This window comes from Solanum tuberosum, unplaced genomic scaffold (genome assembly GCF_000226075.1).
Source record: "Solanum tuberosum cultivar DM 1-3 516 R44 unplaced genomic scaffold, SolTub_3.0 scf00032, whole genome shotgun sequence".
In the NCBI taxonomy this organism is placed as follows: domain Eukaryota; kingdom Viridiplantae; phylum Streptophyta; class Magnoliopsida; order Solanales; family Solanaceae; genus Solanum; species Solanum tuberosum.
Window position 1 is genome coordinate 1,480,528 of NW_006238958.1, and position 18,203 is coordinate 1,498,730.

The window sequence follows — 18,203 nt, forward strand, 5'->3', positions numbered from 1 at the left end:
GTCTGATCTTCTTATGCCCTCGACTTTTATTCTAGATGACTTCCCACATGTGATCATTGCCCTTTGTTGAAAATCAGTGGTGCTTGAGGACTATTTGTGCATATTTCATGTAGGGAACTTTTAGAAGTGTGTTAATGGAGCTATCAATTATTCTTTTAATCTTCTAATTGTTTCATTTTTTAGGGAGCTATGCTTCAATACTTTGAGGATTCGGTATCTAAAACTTTAGAAAATTCGATCTACATAGACAAATTGTAAAAACAATGATTGATCTCAACCCCATCATTGGCCTATGAATTGCAAGGGAGTGTAATTTACAAGCTCTATCTAAGATCCTTGTGATCGGATGAACAATTTTATTAGTCATTGTTTAGGTTATTTTGTTCCAATGAAGGTATTCTTATAAGTAAACATTTATGTACTTATTTGGCATGCTTCTATATCAATACATCTCTAAATGCTTATAATTGTGTTGTAACTTTATCGAGCTTTTGTAATATCAGGTCATTATTTTCATGTGCTACTTTTTCATTTTTCTTTTAATTGAACTCCTATCTTGCACCTCCAAATGATACAGAATTTTCATATGTTGCAACATATGACTTACACATTTCTTCATTAGTACTAGTTGATTTTTGGTATTATTTGTAGGGATTGATTGTCGTGGTGATGGGTCGAGAAGAAAAATCGATACATTTGGTGTTGGAAGGATGGTAAGAAACGGGGAGGGTCGGTAGGGATGACTGTTGAAAGTAATATTTTGTATGATGATTTTGTGAATTTAGTCATTCAAAAATCTGGATTTAATTGTCAACCGAAAGATCTTGTTATGAGTAGTTGCATTCCCAGTTTTTTTTCATAATGAGAATGTCTTACCTTTTAAAATAATTGATCAACCTAGTTTGCTTGTTTATTTGGGAGGAGCAATGAGGCCACCCATATAAGAGTCTACGTGGATGAAAATCCTATCGAGGAGGATCATATGCCAGAAGAAGACCAACAAGATATGTTATATGATGACATGATAATCATGATGATAAAATTAGAAAAGATGAAGTGCCGGACTTTGAGAGCAACAATCTTTCTACACCTATTGTTGGCAGCAACATTCCATGTTATTCTCAATCATCACGTGTGAATAATGTTCGAGATGATGATACCGATTTTTATAAGGGAATGACATTCAAGAACAAGGAAGAACTAGCAAATTCATTGAAAATTGCTTGCTTGAAAAAAGATTTTAGATTAAAAAAGGTGATCAATTCTTGTAATGGTTTTTTCTTTTAAATGTTCATATCCGGAGTGCAATTGGTGGCTGAGGGCTGTGAAATTTACAAGTAGCGACAGGTTTGTCATTAGAATCTATGAAAAGTACCATACATGTGGTTTAGAGCATCTTACAAGCCATAATCTGCATGCCATGGCAAAAGTCATAGGTAAGTACTTTGAAAATAGGTTTCCCAATGGTAAAGGCCTATCCACAAGAGACATGTCAAATCAACTCCACACATAATTGGGTTGTAAGGTAAGCTATTGGAAGATTTATAAGGGCATGGAGCATGCTAAGTCTTCGGTTAGGGTAACACATGAGAATGAGTATGCAATGCTTAATGCGTACTGTTATATGCTTCAAGTTGCAAATCCAAAAAGCAAGACGACATTGTCGCTAGATGAAAACGGGAGGTTCAAGTACTTCTTTGTATCATATGCCCCTTGGATAACTGGTTTTCAAGAAATGAGAAAAGTAATAGCCGTTGATGGGACATTTCTGAGGAGCAAGTATGAAGGAGTTTTGCTATCGGCGGTGGCACAAGATGTTGAGAATCATATATTTCCAGTGGCTTTCTGTGTTGTGAACAAGGAATGCGATGCCTCATATGAATAATTTTTTCAAAATATGAGAAGCTTTGTAGATGATACTAATGAGTTGTGCATTATTTCTGATAGACATCCAAGTATTCGAAAGATGGTTTCGACTATCTACCCTGCATCTCATTGTGGTTGTTGCATGAAACACATTGGGGAAAATATTCGAAATAACTTTCACAATTCAAAGGTAGTGTCCCATTTTTATAAAGCAGTAGGCCATGGGACAATTCAAAGGTAGTGTCCCATGGTTGACCTCATAATGTTATCACCAGTAGCATTAGGCTGGAAATGCACAGGAAATGTGTGTGCATTGATAGTTTTAATCCCATCATCATCCTCAACTTCATTTTTTTTACCTTCTTCTTTCTCAACTTCTTTTTTGTTGAGTACATGAGCTTAGCTTCTACTGTAGCAGAGTTAGTTTGGTTAGTTGGAATGTTGAAAGAGTTAAAGACTGAAGTTCAGTTACCAATTCAAGTATATAGTGACAGCAAGTCTGCTATTCAATTGGCTTCTAACCCAGTATATCATGAACGTACTAAACACATTGAGATTGATTGTCATTTCATCAGGGAAAAACTCCAACAAGGATTGGTCAAGATTGCTTATGTTTCAACACAAAATCAGCCGGCTGATATGCTTACCAAAGGTCTCAACAAGCCTCAACATGACTATCTACTATCCAAGCTAGGGGTCTTAAACATATTTATACAACCTAGCTTGATGGAGAGTATTGAGAGAGACAAAAAGAAAGAGAGTGTTGAAAGTTAGTAGTACTTTCAAGAAGTTAGTTACAAAAGTTAGGTAAGTTAGTCAATTCAATCATATATAAATACATATCATCAGGCATTGTAAATGTTATTCAATAATGAGATAAAGATCTTCATCTTCTTCAATCTTTTACTTTCAGTTTTGTATAACTTCAATATATTTCCTGTCAAGCTTTGCTGTCGAATTTGTCCATAGACTGATGTTTATAAACTTACAGGTTACTAGCTAAATTAACTATATTGTTCGAGATTTGAGGAAGACAACCTAAAAACTTCCGCTCTTTTTCAAAATCAGAAACATCGAACTCTTCCCTAAAACAGAATAGCCTTCAATTTGTGGAATCTCGCTAGCTCCCACCCTTATTGGTGAAGGGAAGCAACTACAAGAAGCATGAGGTGTATTTCATGATGCATGCTTCATCTTTGTGCATTCTCAGACTATGCCTCGAATGTCTCAGGTATGTGTTTCCTTTTGCCTAGACTTTTTACAATCTTGATTATATATGCTGGATTATATTCTCATGTCATTTTCGTTGTCTCAGGTACTTTGAATTCTTGAACGTGACCTAATCATGAATTATGATAAAATGTCGGCAACAACTACGTATGATGTGGGAAGCCGAACCGGAAGGATTTTGTCTAATCACCTCATGCAGTATGAAAAGTAGAGTGGTTCTACACGAAATGACGAATTGGACCAAAACTCTCATTTAATAAAAGGAGCCAGCCCCTCTATTATTGGGGATAGAGATAGTAGTCACAGCACTGCATTTTCAGATCATGATTTGTAATAATTCAATCATGCTGGCTCCTACAAAATATATTTATTTAGCCTAAAATTAAGAGAAAAACAGTTAATTAATTACGTACCTTTGACATGTGCATTGTTCTATTATATATTAGACTAAAGATAATACTCTGTATGTGAGTAGTTATGATATTCTATCAACATTAGTATGAGTTGTACGTAGTGAAGTAATGAAAATGTTTCGTTCTTAATTAGAGATTTTAGATTTGATCCTCACTCCAAACCTACATTTTTACTTTCTTTATTTGACAGGCTTTTCTCGTAGTTGCATTGGCATGAGTGTTATTTCCTCAAGAAACCACACTAGCTATGGAAATACTACGTGCTGATTCAACCTCAGAAGATATGCTGGTAATGTCAGTCCGATTTGCAAATGTAACATATGCTGCAAGATTCCGTACTCCTCCTTTGGAAATCATTGTGTATGAAACAGGCATTATTGAGTGCTATCCATCCAAATCCAGCCATTGTTTTTGGAAATATCAGCTTCCAAGGCCTCATTGACTCCTTCTTGTGCTGCTTTGCTTGATTTAACTGAGAAAATTCCATCATTCTTTGCCATCCACTTCAAAGAATCTGACCTGCAAGGCCATCCAGTCAGTAATAGGTAAGCTAAAGTGAAGATTCCAGTTGCTGCCATTGAAGAAGTCAGTTATGCTTGCATTATAGTTGGTGTTGACCTGATTGTCCCTTAAGAGGTCAGCTTTCCACGTCCTTGTTTTCCTCCAATTTACCAGCTGGGTTTTTACGAATTCTTTAAATACATTCGACTTCATTCTCTGCTCTAAACTGCTAACCTGTAGGGTGCTGTTACACTTTTGGTGCATCATTAATTGTCCATTTTGCATTGCCAAGTTACCTTTTTGCCTTTTTCCATAGTTCCTTCAGTTCAATATAGAATTCCCTCAACTCAAGTTCTCTGCCAAATACCCGTTCATTTTAATTTTAAAAGAATATACCCCTCAATTTCTGGAAATTGTTACTCAGAAATAATTCAAACTTATAACGTTTAGAAATCATGCAAACGATACAACCAAATCTAATGCAAGAAGATAATTAGTATAAATTGTAATTGCAGAAATTGTTACTCTAATTACTGATCAGGACACATCATTAGTCTAATTATGTTACAGACCAGGAGTAAGCTTCTGTAGATATTTGTTAGTTGCTTGTCTTTGTCCATGAAGTCCTAAAGGTCGACACTACTGGATTACCCACCTAAGCTTTAGATAGGCTGTCATGGGTTTGAGCTTCCCTAACAAACAAAGCAAATATGGCCTGTTTCTGATTTTTGGAACTTGTTGAACAACTCGGCTTGTGGTGTGGTTTCTGATTCTTGTTTTTATTGAATTCAGGTTATATAGAGGCTGGTTCGCCAATTTTAGGATCCACCAGCTCGTGGAGATTCAGTCATTACTTGAGAACCTACTGGATGTAAATGATTCTATGAGTAGATGTGCGGCATCTGCTACACAGAAACTGGCAAGGCATAGGGACATACTTCATGAATTTACCCAGGTTACTAACCATGTGAACTTTCTAAAGTGGGAAAAAGAAAATATATAATCATGACAAATATTCCTTTTCCATACAAAACACTAGAAGTTCTAACACTAAAAACAGTAGCACCATCCGTACAAATTTTCAAAACTATTCAATCACAATTTTTACACACGTCAACCTACGAATTCCTAAGGTGTTCTGCTCGAACGGCTCCAAGGTAATGGAAATACTTTTTCAAAAAAATTCTTCCCAATTTCAATCTCGGGCTCCTTCTTCACACCTCCGAAGCGGTTTAGACTGCTTTGAGCAAATCTAAACGGATGAAAAGTCGAAGTCTCCGACTCTGTGAGCAACAACCCACTCTCGATCAAAGCTATACCATACAAGGCTATAGCTAGCCGCTGCACATTCTCATCCTACAAAACAAAAACAAGATATTATCATATTCTGATTCGAAATTTGAGTTTTACAATCATATAAAAACACGATGTATATATAGATATATACCTTTGGGTCATGCTGACAAAGATCCTTAATCATCGGATCCCCAGGGTTGATTTCGAGCACTCTTCTAGCAGGCATGTGTGGCTCCGAATGTGGTAATATCTCCAAAAATGAAGTCAACCCGTACCTTGACTCCACCACAACACAAGGAGTGTAGGAAAGAAGATGGTTGATTTTTACATCAACATCAAGAAGCTTTGTCCACCATTGAACAAGTTTTTCAAATGACTTCTCGAGGTCTTCCTTGTAGAATTTGAATCCATCTTGGCATATATCATGGAATGTCTTCCCCTTATAAGCCAACAGATGTTGGACCACATATGGATCTATATCATCTGTTAAGAGTATCACCTAGAAAACGAGAAAAGAAAGTCAGTTCGTCTCAACAACTTGTGAATATACTTGTCTTGGGAATATCAGATTTAAAAGGAATATAAATGATTGGGAAGTCTAGAGAGTGGCTAATTTTTTTAGTTCTCTCAATCGGTTCACAGGACTACAAATTGGTGAAGATACACTGTGGTGGCAAGGGATCAATAAGGCTCTCCTACAGGGTCGATGCAACATATCATCTAATGAACCAGTCCAACATCCAGATTCATAATTGGCCATGGGAGCAAACATGGAAAGCCAAAATCCCATATAAAGTGTCTTGTTTTGTGTGGTTATTAGCTAGAGAAGTTGTCCTCACATTGGAAAATTGTATATATGGTTTCCGTTTTGGATATAAAATATAGTTACTATTCTAAAAAAAAACTCGAATAAATTATCGATAAAGAAAATTTTATACCTCAAAATCTTTTTTCTTGAGCATCTCAATAAAGGGAGACTTTTCCAACTGATTTTTGGTCGCTATGAGGTAAAATATTTTGTTTTGACCGGATTGCAGCCTTGACAAATATTCATCTAGGCTTATCAGCTCGCCTTCGGATTTTGTGCTGCAAACATACACAAATAAAAAATCAGTCAATGTCTATAATTAAGGGTTATTATATTCATTCTGAGACATGTAACCACATACATTAATATTAGAGTTTTATCAGGTGTTTTCTATGGACAAAGAATATAAAATACTGTATATTTTCCACAGCAATAACATTGAGCACCCAAACTTTAACCATCAGGTTCTGCTCTGTCCAAATAGTGTCCTATATGCATTCCATAATTGCAAAGGATTTGCAATGTCTTGGCCAATGATATTTCAAATCCCACGAGTTCATACAGATAAGCCTTGATAAAGTAAGCAGCAATTCTTGAGCAAGAACCTATTTGCATACCACCAATAAATTCTTGAGATACATATTGGTCATATGAGACACCTCCAGGTTAAGGGGAATTACCATTAGCTCCATAAATCTGTCCAGGCACTACTGCAAAAAGGGGATTTAGCGACAATTTTACAGTGGCATTAATTTAATGGTCACTACTTTTTTTAAGGTAAAATATTACTGACTAACAGATATTGACCACCAAAGGTATTCTTGTACCATCAATCAAATCTATGACCACTAAAATCACAATTTTAAAGACATCTGTTATCATTATTATTTAAAGTTTCCCTCCAATGTTTTTCACATGATTTACCAATTCCATTCAAAAGAAAGAGAAAATCTTTCTAAATCACAAATTAATATCATAAAATAGAAGAGGCTTTTGTGAAAGGCACAATTTAATTCATCACTACTGAAACTCAACCCTGCTTCATCTGTTCTGCATCGCCTCTTCATGCCTCCGAATCCACGTCACCTCTGTTCTAGCATCGAACACCAGTCATGGCCCCCAGGTAACCCAATAGATCTCTCCTACTCCTTTTTATCTCAATGCATCTGATATTTTGGGACTGAAATTGAACTCTTCTACTCTCATTTAACGTTGTTTGTTACATGTATTTGTAACTCCATATACTGTATGTGGAACTTAAAATGGTATTTCTCCTCTTCAGCTTTGACCTGTTTTACGATTCTTTACTTTTGTCGGGCAGTAGAAGGGGTAAATTCTAAGTAGAGGCAGATTGCAGCGTCACACTACTTGTCTCACTCTGCCCTATTTTCTTCTTTCCTTTTTCTTAGTTCTATGAAGTGAGATTGTGTAAGAAAAAGTGCCTGTTCATATATTTATCAGTTGCTCAAATCTTATCTTTAGCATTTTATTCTTGAATTGTTTGTGGAGAAGATGAGGAAACCATATTGTACACTAAATGTCATCCAAGTGACTTAATATCTTTGAAAGGGTTGGAACCTGTTGACTTAATATCTGCCTAAGTGTTAGTGGGAGAGTTACTTGGTAAATGTGTGCTAGTATGTGGTCTCATGTATTCAGAGAATAGTTGAGGTGTGTACAACATTACAATTAGTTGGTAGCTATGCTAGGGAGAGGTATCAAGTATTCGAAGAATAGTCGAGATCCGTGCAAATTGTCTTTGACACCACCACACCCTTATGGAAAAATATCTAATATGATGTATGTGAGTGGAAATAGCAAGGGGATGAATTCTGATGGTTTTTGGTGATGGTTGCGATCCTTGAATGCAATTAGAGTTGTAATGCAAAAGATTGGGATGTTAGAACATGCTCATTTATGAGGTTGTTGTTGAAAATATGATGTTATGGATCTTTAGGGAAGGATCGATTCACATTGCGATATATAAATCAACTCGTTAAAGGGAGGTTGAAACCTTAAATTGTTATGGATCTTTAGGGGAGATCGATTCACAGGGCGATATATAAATCAGTTCATTAAAGGGAGGTTGAAACCTTAGAGTTCATTAAAAGAGAGAACTCAGATTTGTTCAGTTCTTCAAAGGGAGACTGAAACCTTAGAGTTCAATGGAAGAGAGAACTATAATGACTTACTGATTTATTAATCAAAAGCCCCTTTAAATAGAAGTCATATTACATCAATAAGAAGTTCAATAATAAGAGTCTGATCTCCTTGCTTAAGAATATGCGATTCCTCCGGAGTGAAGTTGTTGGGGAAGAGAAATCTAATTCTTATGAAAGTAGGAGACCTAAATCCTATTCTGAACTAATAACTATAGCTTAACCTAATCCTTATGAAACTATAAAATATAAATCCTATTCTAGAATAATAAATAAAGCTTCTAAAATATAATTAAATACTTAATCTTAATTTAATGGCTCCCAACACATCCCTAACATTACTCCCTCACGTTGAAAGAGCTTGTCCTCAAGCTCAAGTTTTTGGGCAATCATCCAGAAAATCTGGATCCGTATCAACTTATCCAATTCCAGCCCTAGCTTGAAGTTGACATTGATAAATTTCGACTCTATCAGTTTGCTGAAGCATGACTAATTTGCCCATCAGGTTGCTACTTTTATGAGGTCCAAATCGCTGATATTCTAACTCATTGAGCCTTTCGCTCGTTTAAGTTGATAATGCCATAATGGTGCTAGTCTGAACATGTGAAATCCAGCCACACCAATCTTTTTTGCTTTCGTTGTATGTTGATTTTTTTCAAAAAAATGTTCACAACGATGTGCCCGAATTAATGGGTTATTGGTGTCGTTATAAGTAGGTGGTGTATTGCCTTTTGTAGCAGAAATTGTTGATCTGCTAGCTGTCTGGGCACTATTTGACTCAGGTTTGTGGGTTGCTGGTTTTGTGGAGTCAACTCCCAATCTAGACAATTGTTCTTAGATGTCTTGGACAATTCTATCGATGAGGCGTTGTTCCATTGCTGCAATTTTAAAGTCCAGTAGGGTTTCTGTAATGGTATGTTCTCCTTGAAATTGAGAACTGATCTCATCGCCCATTGTGTTAGGCTTTGATACCAAATTGTTATGGTTCTTTAGGGAAGGATTGATTCCCATGGCGATATATAAATCAGCTCGTTAAAGGGAGGTTGAAACCTTAAATTGTTATGGATCTTTAAGGAAAGATCGATTCACGGGGCGATATATAAATCAACTCATTAAAGGGAGGTTGAAACCTTAGAGTTCATTAAAAGAGAGAACTCCGATCTCTTCAGCTATTCAAAGGGAGACTGAAACCTTAGAGTTCGATGGAAGAGAGAACTATAGTCTCTTGCTTTTTGCTGAAAATGACTTACTGATTTATTCATCAAAAGGCCCTTTAAATAGGAGTCATATTACATCAATAGAAAATCTAATTCTTATGAAAGTAGGAGACCTAAATCCTATTCCGAACTAATAACTATAGCTTAACCTAATCCTTATAAAACTATAAAACATAAATGCTATTCTAGAATAATAAATAAAGCTTCTAAAATATAATTAAATACTTAATTTAATGGCTTCCAAACGCATCCCTAACATATGAACAGCCAGCCTCTTTAATCTTTTAAAAGCAGTATTGTTAAGGTTCATTAATTATAACAGAGAGAGATTGTGACATACTGAGAATGGTTCTACCCTCCTGCTTACTCATAGATTTTCCTTGTAAAAGAGACATAAAATATTTGTTGATATGAGCTCTTCTGTAATCTTTTACTTTAGTAGTCTGAAGCACTTGGTGACAACTGGTTTTGACACACTTTTCTTTGGTCGGTAGGACCCCATTTGTTTTTTGCGTACTGCAATGGCGGATTTTTCCTTAATTACTTTTTTTTCAAGCTTTTCTGTAGCATTTATTGTCCTTTAACATGTAAGAAAAAAATAATTCATGTAAAGTATTCTGTATACTTAATATAGTGTTTGTTTTATAAAATTAAAGTTTGCATCATTATGCAATGTTATAGCTAACGTTACTAATGTTGGCACTACTAAAGTGAAACTTCAGTTGGGGTATGGAACATTAATACATGTTTGAACCTTATGCGATGTGAACTAAGTTTGATATATAAGTGTACAAAGGTAAAAGGGCAATGGCTTTATTGTAAATATGTGCACAACTATCAAAAACAACCTCTCTACCTCACCTTTGAGGTAGAGGTAAGGTCTCCGTACACTCTACCCTCCCCAAATCTCACTTGCAAGACTACACTAGGTATGTTGTTGTTGTTGTGTACAACTAGTTCATGTCATCCTGAACTAAATGACCTCTAAATTCTGATTGTCTTTAGATAATTTTAAAGTGTAGATAAAACCTTTAAAAACTCAAACGTAGCAGGAACAGGGTTTCAAGAAAGGGTGAGTCATGTGCCCTTTTCATCCACAAAACTAACAAAAGCTGAATAAACATAAATTTTGATACTATAGACAATAGGAATACTAAATAAACATATATAAATTTTGATACTAACTGATGATTTCATTGCACACACATGATAGGATTTTTCCTAGTTCATTTATCTGCACTCAATACTCATAATACTAATATGGTAAAGCAGAGATACTAGTTGTTGGCATAATGATGCTAACAATTTTTATAACTACCTTTGACACATTAGCCAAATTCTCCCATTTGAGACCTTCTCTTTCAATTGGGGGTTTCCCCTTTTTAACTACAACCTGCCACACCTGTTTGGGAACCTGCAATTTCTTCTCTAGTTCCCCTTGTATCACCATTCCCCTTATCTTGATTCTGGTACCAGCACTCAACATCAATGTGTCCATACCGCAGACATTCATTGCAGTATTTTGGCTTCCATTCATAGTCTACATGTTGCTCCCACATTCCTGCGTTAGTCTCAATTTGAATCACCTCAGTGAATGGCCGTGAGACATCTACTTTGATCAAAATTTTGGCATATGAAATCTTAACAGAGTTTGTAGTGTATTGATAAGTATGCACTACTCTACATGCTGTACAAGCAACTTTAGTTAATGCCTCAACAGACCAATACCCTACTGGAAACTTCACCCAGATAGGTATCAAACTAAGAGTTTCCTTATCAAACTGGAAATCTAGCTCCCATTGTTTGAGAATGACATTGTTGTAATAGTATGGTAGAATATTAAGAACCCCTTCCTTGTAAGTCACCAATTTAAAGTTGAAGATATCGTATCCTTCATCAGTACCCTAGGCATAGAAACAAAACTCCAGTTCTTGTCTACATAGTTCTTCCGATGTTCCCCGTATGGTGTATCACCTACTACCTATCCTATTACCGTTGTTTCCCAATTTTCATTTGTGCCTTAATATCATCTTCTCCAATTGTAACAGTTACGCGTCCATTCTTCATACAAGGAGTTACAATTATGAGAGCCTTACCATTACTACAATCATCTCGTGTAGATTCTGCATTGGGTGTTTGATGGGTGGATGTTTCAGCATTTGAAATTGCACTTTCCTCATCACTGGTTCCATGCTAACCACTTTGATGGACTGTAGCTGGGTCTCTTCCTCTAAACTACTAGTTTTCTCGTTCTATTGTATCACTCAAACCCTGGTGGTAAATAGCTTCCAAAAGTAATCCTCAAGAGTCGTTGTGGAATTCCTGTTATCGGAGTGACAATAGATCGGTTGGGTGTCATTGATCAAAGCCTTGCCAAAGCCTTGCCATTGTCAATTCTCAGGCACAATCGCTGCCATGCTATTATGTGCTGAGAGGGAGACACTTGGTGCCTAGCTTGCGCCTTCCTTAGCAGATTTAATCAGTAGCTCATCTGTTCTTATAACTGTTATTTGAACCTTTTACCCTATAAATCAGGCCTCAACAACTAGTTACATAACTGTTCTATCCAACCTATACATTTTCTAGCGTGCTTGGGACCTCTACACATGTGTACTCTCTCCATAACCATATATTTGATTCGTTGTATAACAAAACTACTATTAACTTGTTGCTCTTGAAGATATTCCAATATCTATTTTGCCGAATGTAGTAAGTTCCTGTGCCAAGAGAATCTACTATCAAGTCCTTTTTGAATATGCACCAACGCTTCTATTTGATCCTCTTGAATGTGCTACTGATACTATCCTGAGGTATTTGTAACTCAACCAGTCGATTTTATAAGTTTTATATGTTTTATATGCCATTTTAATCCTATAATGATATAGTTAACTAAAGTGTTAATATTTATCAGGTCTGTGACGCCAACAGGGCCATGAACGAGTACAAGTATAAGAATGCTTACCTCTCAAATCGGAGGAAGTTGGCAAATTCATTCCTATTAGCTTCAGACTTAACGATTCCAAACTTTATCGCATTGCCAAATTTAGTCCACATCTTTGTATAGAGACCTTTCTTTTGTACATAATCCTTTGTAATCCAAGGCTCTATCATCCGGCTAAAACCTGTAATAAGATGACCCAAACATTAGGAGATAGCTATTTAAATTCATTAGCTAACGTCTAATTTAAGTATATATGTAAGTTTTAATAGGACTGATGGCAGATAACACAATGAAGACAATGTCTAGTTTGCTACAGAAAGTAAAGCAGGAGAATACAAGGAATTTAAAGTGAAGATAACTGAGAGAAAAGTTTATGCAGAGAGTTCTTAAATCTGTAAAAAAACAACCGAAAATACATAAACATACAACTAAAGAAACTGAAATAGATCATGGTCCTACTTTTAAGTCATGGTGCTAACCATGGTAACTACCCCCTAACACAACTGAAAAGAGAAATACAGGAAACTTAGAAATAGACATTGCAGTCCTAAAATAACTAACTAATACTCCTCCTTGCATTAGGAGCTGCAAATTCCAAGTTGTTGCCTTAGGAACTCGAACTTGCTGACAGGAAGGGATTTCGTAAATACATTTGCAAAAAACAAGAATCACTTCTCCTTTTTTCTGCACATCCCTCAAGAAAAAAAGCTTGATGTTGAAGTGTTTAGTCTTCCCATAGAACACTGGATTATGCGAAATGGCTATTGCAGCTTGATTATCAACATGAACCTCAGTATTAACGTTTTGCTCCATATGCAAATCAGAAAATATTTTCTCAGCCATAAGGTTTGATGTACTGCTGCAGTTGCAGCAATGAATTAAGCCTCTGCCGTGGATTGTGCCACAGTTTCCTACTTTTTTGAACACCAAGAGAAAATCCCTGATCCCAGACTGAAACAATATTCTGATGTACTTTTCATGTCGATAACGGATCTAGCCCAATCACTGTTTGAGAATCCATACAACTTGAAATTCTCACACTTCTTGAATTTGACACCATATTCACCGAGGACATGACTCTAGATAGGAAGGAGTGGAGGTCGCGTATTAAGGTTGAAGGTTAGTAGGGTTAGCGGGTTGTCTTCCCTTGCGAGGGTTTGGGTTGTTAGCGTTTGGAGCAGTCCTAGCCTTTTGCTGTTTACTGCGTTTCACTCCCTATATCTTTCTTGTTATTATCTCATTTGTTGAGTATACGCTATCTTTTGTACTGGCTGTTATGTTTGCATGTATCTCTCTTGTCACTTAGATTTGATGTTCTTGAGCTGAGGGTCTCTTGGAAACAGCCTCTCTACCTCCACGAGGTAGTGGCAAGGTCTGCGTACTATTTACCCTCCCCAGACCCCACCTAGTGGGATTTCACTGGGTTGTTGTTGTATTCAACAATACCTTTAATGTATCTTATAATTCTTTTTGCTGCTCGCAAATGCATTTCAGTAGCACAATGCATAAATCTAGATAAAAGACTTACAACAAATAGAATATCCGGCCTTGTAGCAAAGAGATACATCAAACATCCGATCAAGCTTTTGAAATTTCCTTCATCAATTTGATCGGTTCCATCCTCTTTGCTTAACTTCTCCTTTGGATTCATTGGTCGTGGTTGTTGCCTTGCAATTTTCCATATGGAATTTCTTAAGTATCTCTCCTGCATACTTCTTTTGGCAGATAAAAATTTCATCACAGCCTTGCTTGATTTCCATTCCTAGAAAGTATGTCATTTCAAAAACTTGCATCATTTCCTTCTTAAACTCTTCAACCAGCCACACATTGTTTCCTGTCACCAAGAGATCATCAACATAAAGGGAAACAATGAGAAGATCACTTCCTTTATGTTTGACATAAAAAGTGACTTCAGATACACTTCGTACAAACCCCAAACTCATCAAGTGATCAACAATTCTGCTATACCAAGCTTTCGAAGCTTGTTTTAAGCCATAAAGAGCCTTTTTAGGCAGACACCCTTTTTCTTCTTTTCCTTGCTCAAAGAAACCCTCGGGCTGCTCTACATAGATTTCTTCCGGTAGTACACCATTTAAAAAGGCAGATGTCACATCTAGCTCGAACACTTTCCAGCCCTTTTGTGCTGCTATTGCTAGCAACAATCTAATGGTATCCAATCGGGCTACTGGAGCAAAGGTGTCCGAGTAATCAACACCAAATATTTGGGCATATCCCTTGACAACAATCCTAGCCTTGTATTTATTGATAGAACCATCAGAATTGAGCTTGGTCAAACACCCATTTTACTCCAATGACCTTCCTATCGTTCGGTCGGTCAACTAACTCCCAAGTTTTGTTTTTCTTGATTATTAGCATCTCCTGTTCCATGGCGTTTCTCCATTTTTTATCTTGAAGTGCTTCATCGTGCCCTGCAGGCTCACAAACCGCAACATTGCTTTGTTGGTAGAATGTCAGAGAGTAGTCTTGTACCTCTAATTGGAAGATCATCCACCAACTCATTTTTCCAAAATGCCTATTCCTCTAAAGCTTTGACTGAAGTTGATTGTCCTTCTAGTCCCATTTCTCTTCCTCAGCAAAGTGCACATCTCTACTAACAATCATCTTCTCTGTTTGTAGATTATATACTTTGTAGGCTTTGGAGGATGAGCTATAACCCACAAATATTCCAGGAAGTGCCTTCTTGTCAAGTTTGTCTCTTTTAACCTGTGGCACATGAAAGAAACAAACACAACCAAATATCTTAATGAATCTTAGTGATGGTTTGAATCCATTCCAAGCCTCGAATGGAGTTTTATTCAACAATGCTTTAGTAGGAAGCCGATTTTGGAGAAATACTGTCGTACTAGCTGCCTCAGCCCAAAAACTTTTCGGCAACTCTTTTCATGCAACATGCACCGTGACATCTCCATTATATATCTGTTTCTCCTTTCACTAACTCTATTTTGTTGCGGAGTATAGTAATACCCGCTTCCTCACATAATGTGTTACATTCATCAAAATTATACTCTTTTCCATTGTCAGACCGCAGAGATTGGATTCTACAACCACTTTGATTTTCCACCATCTTTTTGAACTTCAAGAAAATTCCAGCCACTTTTGATTTATATTTCATAAAAAAAAATCCAGCAGAACCTTGTATAATCGTCAATGAATATAACATAGTATAGACTACCATTAAGGGATGGTGTTCTTTGAGGTCATGCAACATCTGTGTGAATCAGTTGCAACCTTTGAGAAGTCCGCCATGTTGCTTTGGGAAATGACTTCCTATTCTGCTTACCAAATTGACAAGCTTGACAACTTGGTAAGTGATCAACTAGAGTTGGTAGTCCTCTTGTCATATCTTCCTTTTGCAGCAACAATAGTGCTTGTAGATGACAATGGCCAAGTCTCCTGTGAAAGGTTTCTGTTACACTAGCCTTCATGGAATAAGCTAGTTGCTCTTTCTCTGTTGGATCAAAGGAAAAACTCCTTCCTCTCATCTTCACCCTGAAGATTTCATTTCCAGTAGTGTCACTGATTTGACAGTGATGATCTTCAAAGAAAACCCTGAATCCTTTTTCCATCAGATGTTTTGTGCTTAGCAAATTATGATCAATTTCAGGAACATAAAGAACCTCTGAAATTTTCTTTGTGCCAGTGCTCATCTTGATAGCTATGGTTTCAATTCCTTTGACAGGAAGGTGATCTCCATTTCCTATTCGAACCTGGAAATTTCAGTGGGCTTCAACTCTTTGAATAAACTCTCGCCATGAGTCATGTGGTTAGAGCAACCACTGTCAATTAATCAGTTGAGCTCTTACTTGAAAAGCATGTTGCAACAAAAAGATGATCCTCTTCTTCTTGATCAGCAACTTGAGTATTTTCTTCCTGCTGCGGGGCCTTATTCTTGCAAATCACTGCTTCGTGTCCAAGCTTATTGCATTTCTTGCGTTTAGCATTGGGTCTCCTCCAGCACTTGAATGGTGGATGGTATTTTCTTCCACAGTGCTGACAAGGGGGATAACTTTTCTTCGCGCTTCCTCCCTTACTTTTGTTGTTGGCTGATGTTTCTCCTTCACACACTGCTTGATTTTTTGTCTTTTTCTGAATTTTGTTAACCTGATGCTTAGTGACAAGAGCCTCTTCTGTTGTAACCTCCTGTCTCATGAGTCTTCTTTGCTCTTGAGCTTTCAGGGAACTGTTACAAGAATCTTCTCAACAATTCTTGAGTCTGGAAATGTAGAGCCGAGTAGCCTCACCTTATAATATTCCTTCACTGTTTCAGATTCCTTCATTTTTTTGCAATTCAAACTCCCTAATTAAGTTTAAAACTTGCATACCTTTTATTCTCTCATATCCAGAATACTTTTCCTTGAGATAATCCCATACTTCTTTAGCAGTTTTCATAGACATTATTCGCGTGAAAACCATTGACGATACAACAACAAATAAACATGCCTTGGCCTTCGATTTCTTTGTCTTCTTTTCCTTGTGTGCTTTAATTTAGCAATGGTAGGATTATTTGGTAGGGCTGGGATATCGTAATCCTCTTTCACAACTTCCCAGAGATCCAAAACATCCAAGTACGTCTCCATCCGTACTGCCCAAATCTGATGATTATCTCCATCAAAGACCGGCGGAGCAATTGGTGAGAAACTTGCTTCAGCATCCATGGCTTCTCCAACTCGACCACAGATCCCTTAAGATGAAAGCTCTGATACCAACTATAAGTTCTAATAAGACTGATGACAGATAACACAATGAAGACAATGTCTAGTCTGCTACAGAAAGGAAAGCAGGAGAATACAAGGAATTTAAAGTGAAGATAACTGAGAGAAAAGTAAACTGAATTAGATCATGGTCCTACTTTTAAGTCATGGTGCTAACCATGGTAACTACCCCTAACATAACTGAAAAGAGAAATACAGGAAACTTAGAAATAGACACGGCAGTCCTAAAGCAACTAACTAATCATATAGAATACCTTTCTTGCGATTAACAAATTCATCCGGATCCTCTTCAATTACTTTGTGAATGAGCTTGAGAGATCTTCGGATAAGCTTGTCGTCATCCTTACTTGCCCATAAAGAGATCTTAAGAAATCCAACAAGATATTAGAGTTCTATGTGAATTAAAAGAATGTAAAAACACTAATCCGTCAAGAAGATTTCATGAAATAACGTACCCATTCAGGCAATATTTCTTTCCTTTGATGATCCTTAAATCAGTAAACAAAAACATTTTTCATCAGTAATGAAATTTAAAGTAAAGAGAGATAAAGTTTTTTGGTTGAGAAACATAGGGTACACCATTTCTAACCTTCTTGAATTGTTTGATAGTAAGTTGCACAGTTTCCTTTGTGGATTCTTTGAAAACAGCATCATAACATTGAAAACCAAATGTACCACCAACGACCAAAAAATTAAGTGAAAACAAACCAAACTTGATTTGTTCGCTGAAGACATCATCCATTTCAGACTTGAAGTGTTGTTTCATTTTCTTTACAAACCCCATAGAAGTCGACATTTTAAAGTGAGGGTTTTGTTTGAGTCGGGGAAGAAGAAAAAAATGTTTGGGTGTGTAATGTGTTCTTTCCAAACCAAACGTTTGGTGTGTTCTTCCTCTATTTTTTGAGCTGGGGAAGGGAAGGGAAGGGGAGGACGACAAAATGTGTAGTACAGTATGCCGGGAAGAAACAATCGGTAATTTTTTTATTTTTTTTTGAAATGTGTAGTACAGTATGCCGGGAAGAAACAATCGGTAATTTTT

General features: G+C 36.7%; 1 protein-coding gene across 1 annotated transcript; it reads right to left on the reverse strand.

The window, feature by feature from the left end:
* Window positions 1-5,078: 5,078 nt before the first annotated feature.
* Window positions 5,079-18,197, reverse strand: LOC107059679 (endoplasmin homolog). Its single transcript, XM_015306456.1, has 7 exons — window positions 17,754-18,197; window positions 17,620-17,652; window positions 17,419-17,527; window positions 12,453-12,612; window positions 6,245-6,392; window positions 5,458-5,805; window positions 5,079-5,366 (listed from the first exon to the last, which is right to left on the reverse strand). The coding sequence occupies exons 1-7, from the start codon at window positions 17,958-17,960 to the stop codon at window positions 5,139-5,141; spliced, it is 1,233 nt and encodes a 410-aa protein (XP_015161942.1). The 5' UTR covers window positions 17,961-18,197; the 3' UTR covers window positions 5,079-5,138.
* Window positions 18,198-18,203: the final 6 nt, after the last annotated feature.

Excerpts from the sequence above, each read along its gene's own strand:
- LOC107059679 (XM_015306456.1), bottom strand. The coding sequence starts at position 17,960 with ATGTCGACTTCTATGGGGTTTGTAAAGAAAATGAAACAACACTTCAAG. Across the intron at positions 17,653-17,753 it reads CTATCAAACAATTCAAGAAG|GATCATCAAAGGAAAGAAAT; the intron begins GTTAGAAATGGT and ends TACTGATTTAAG. Across the intron at positions 5,367-5,457 it reads TTTGTCAGCATGACCCAAAG|GATGAGAATGTGCAGCGGCT; the intron begins GTATATATCTAT and ends TTTGTTTTGTAG.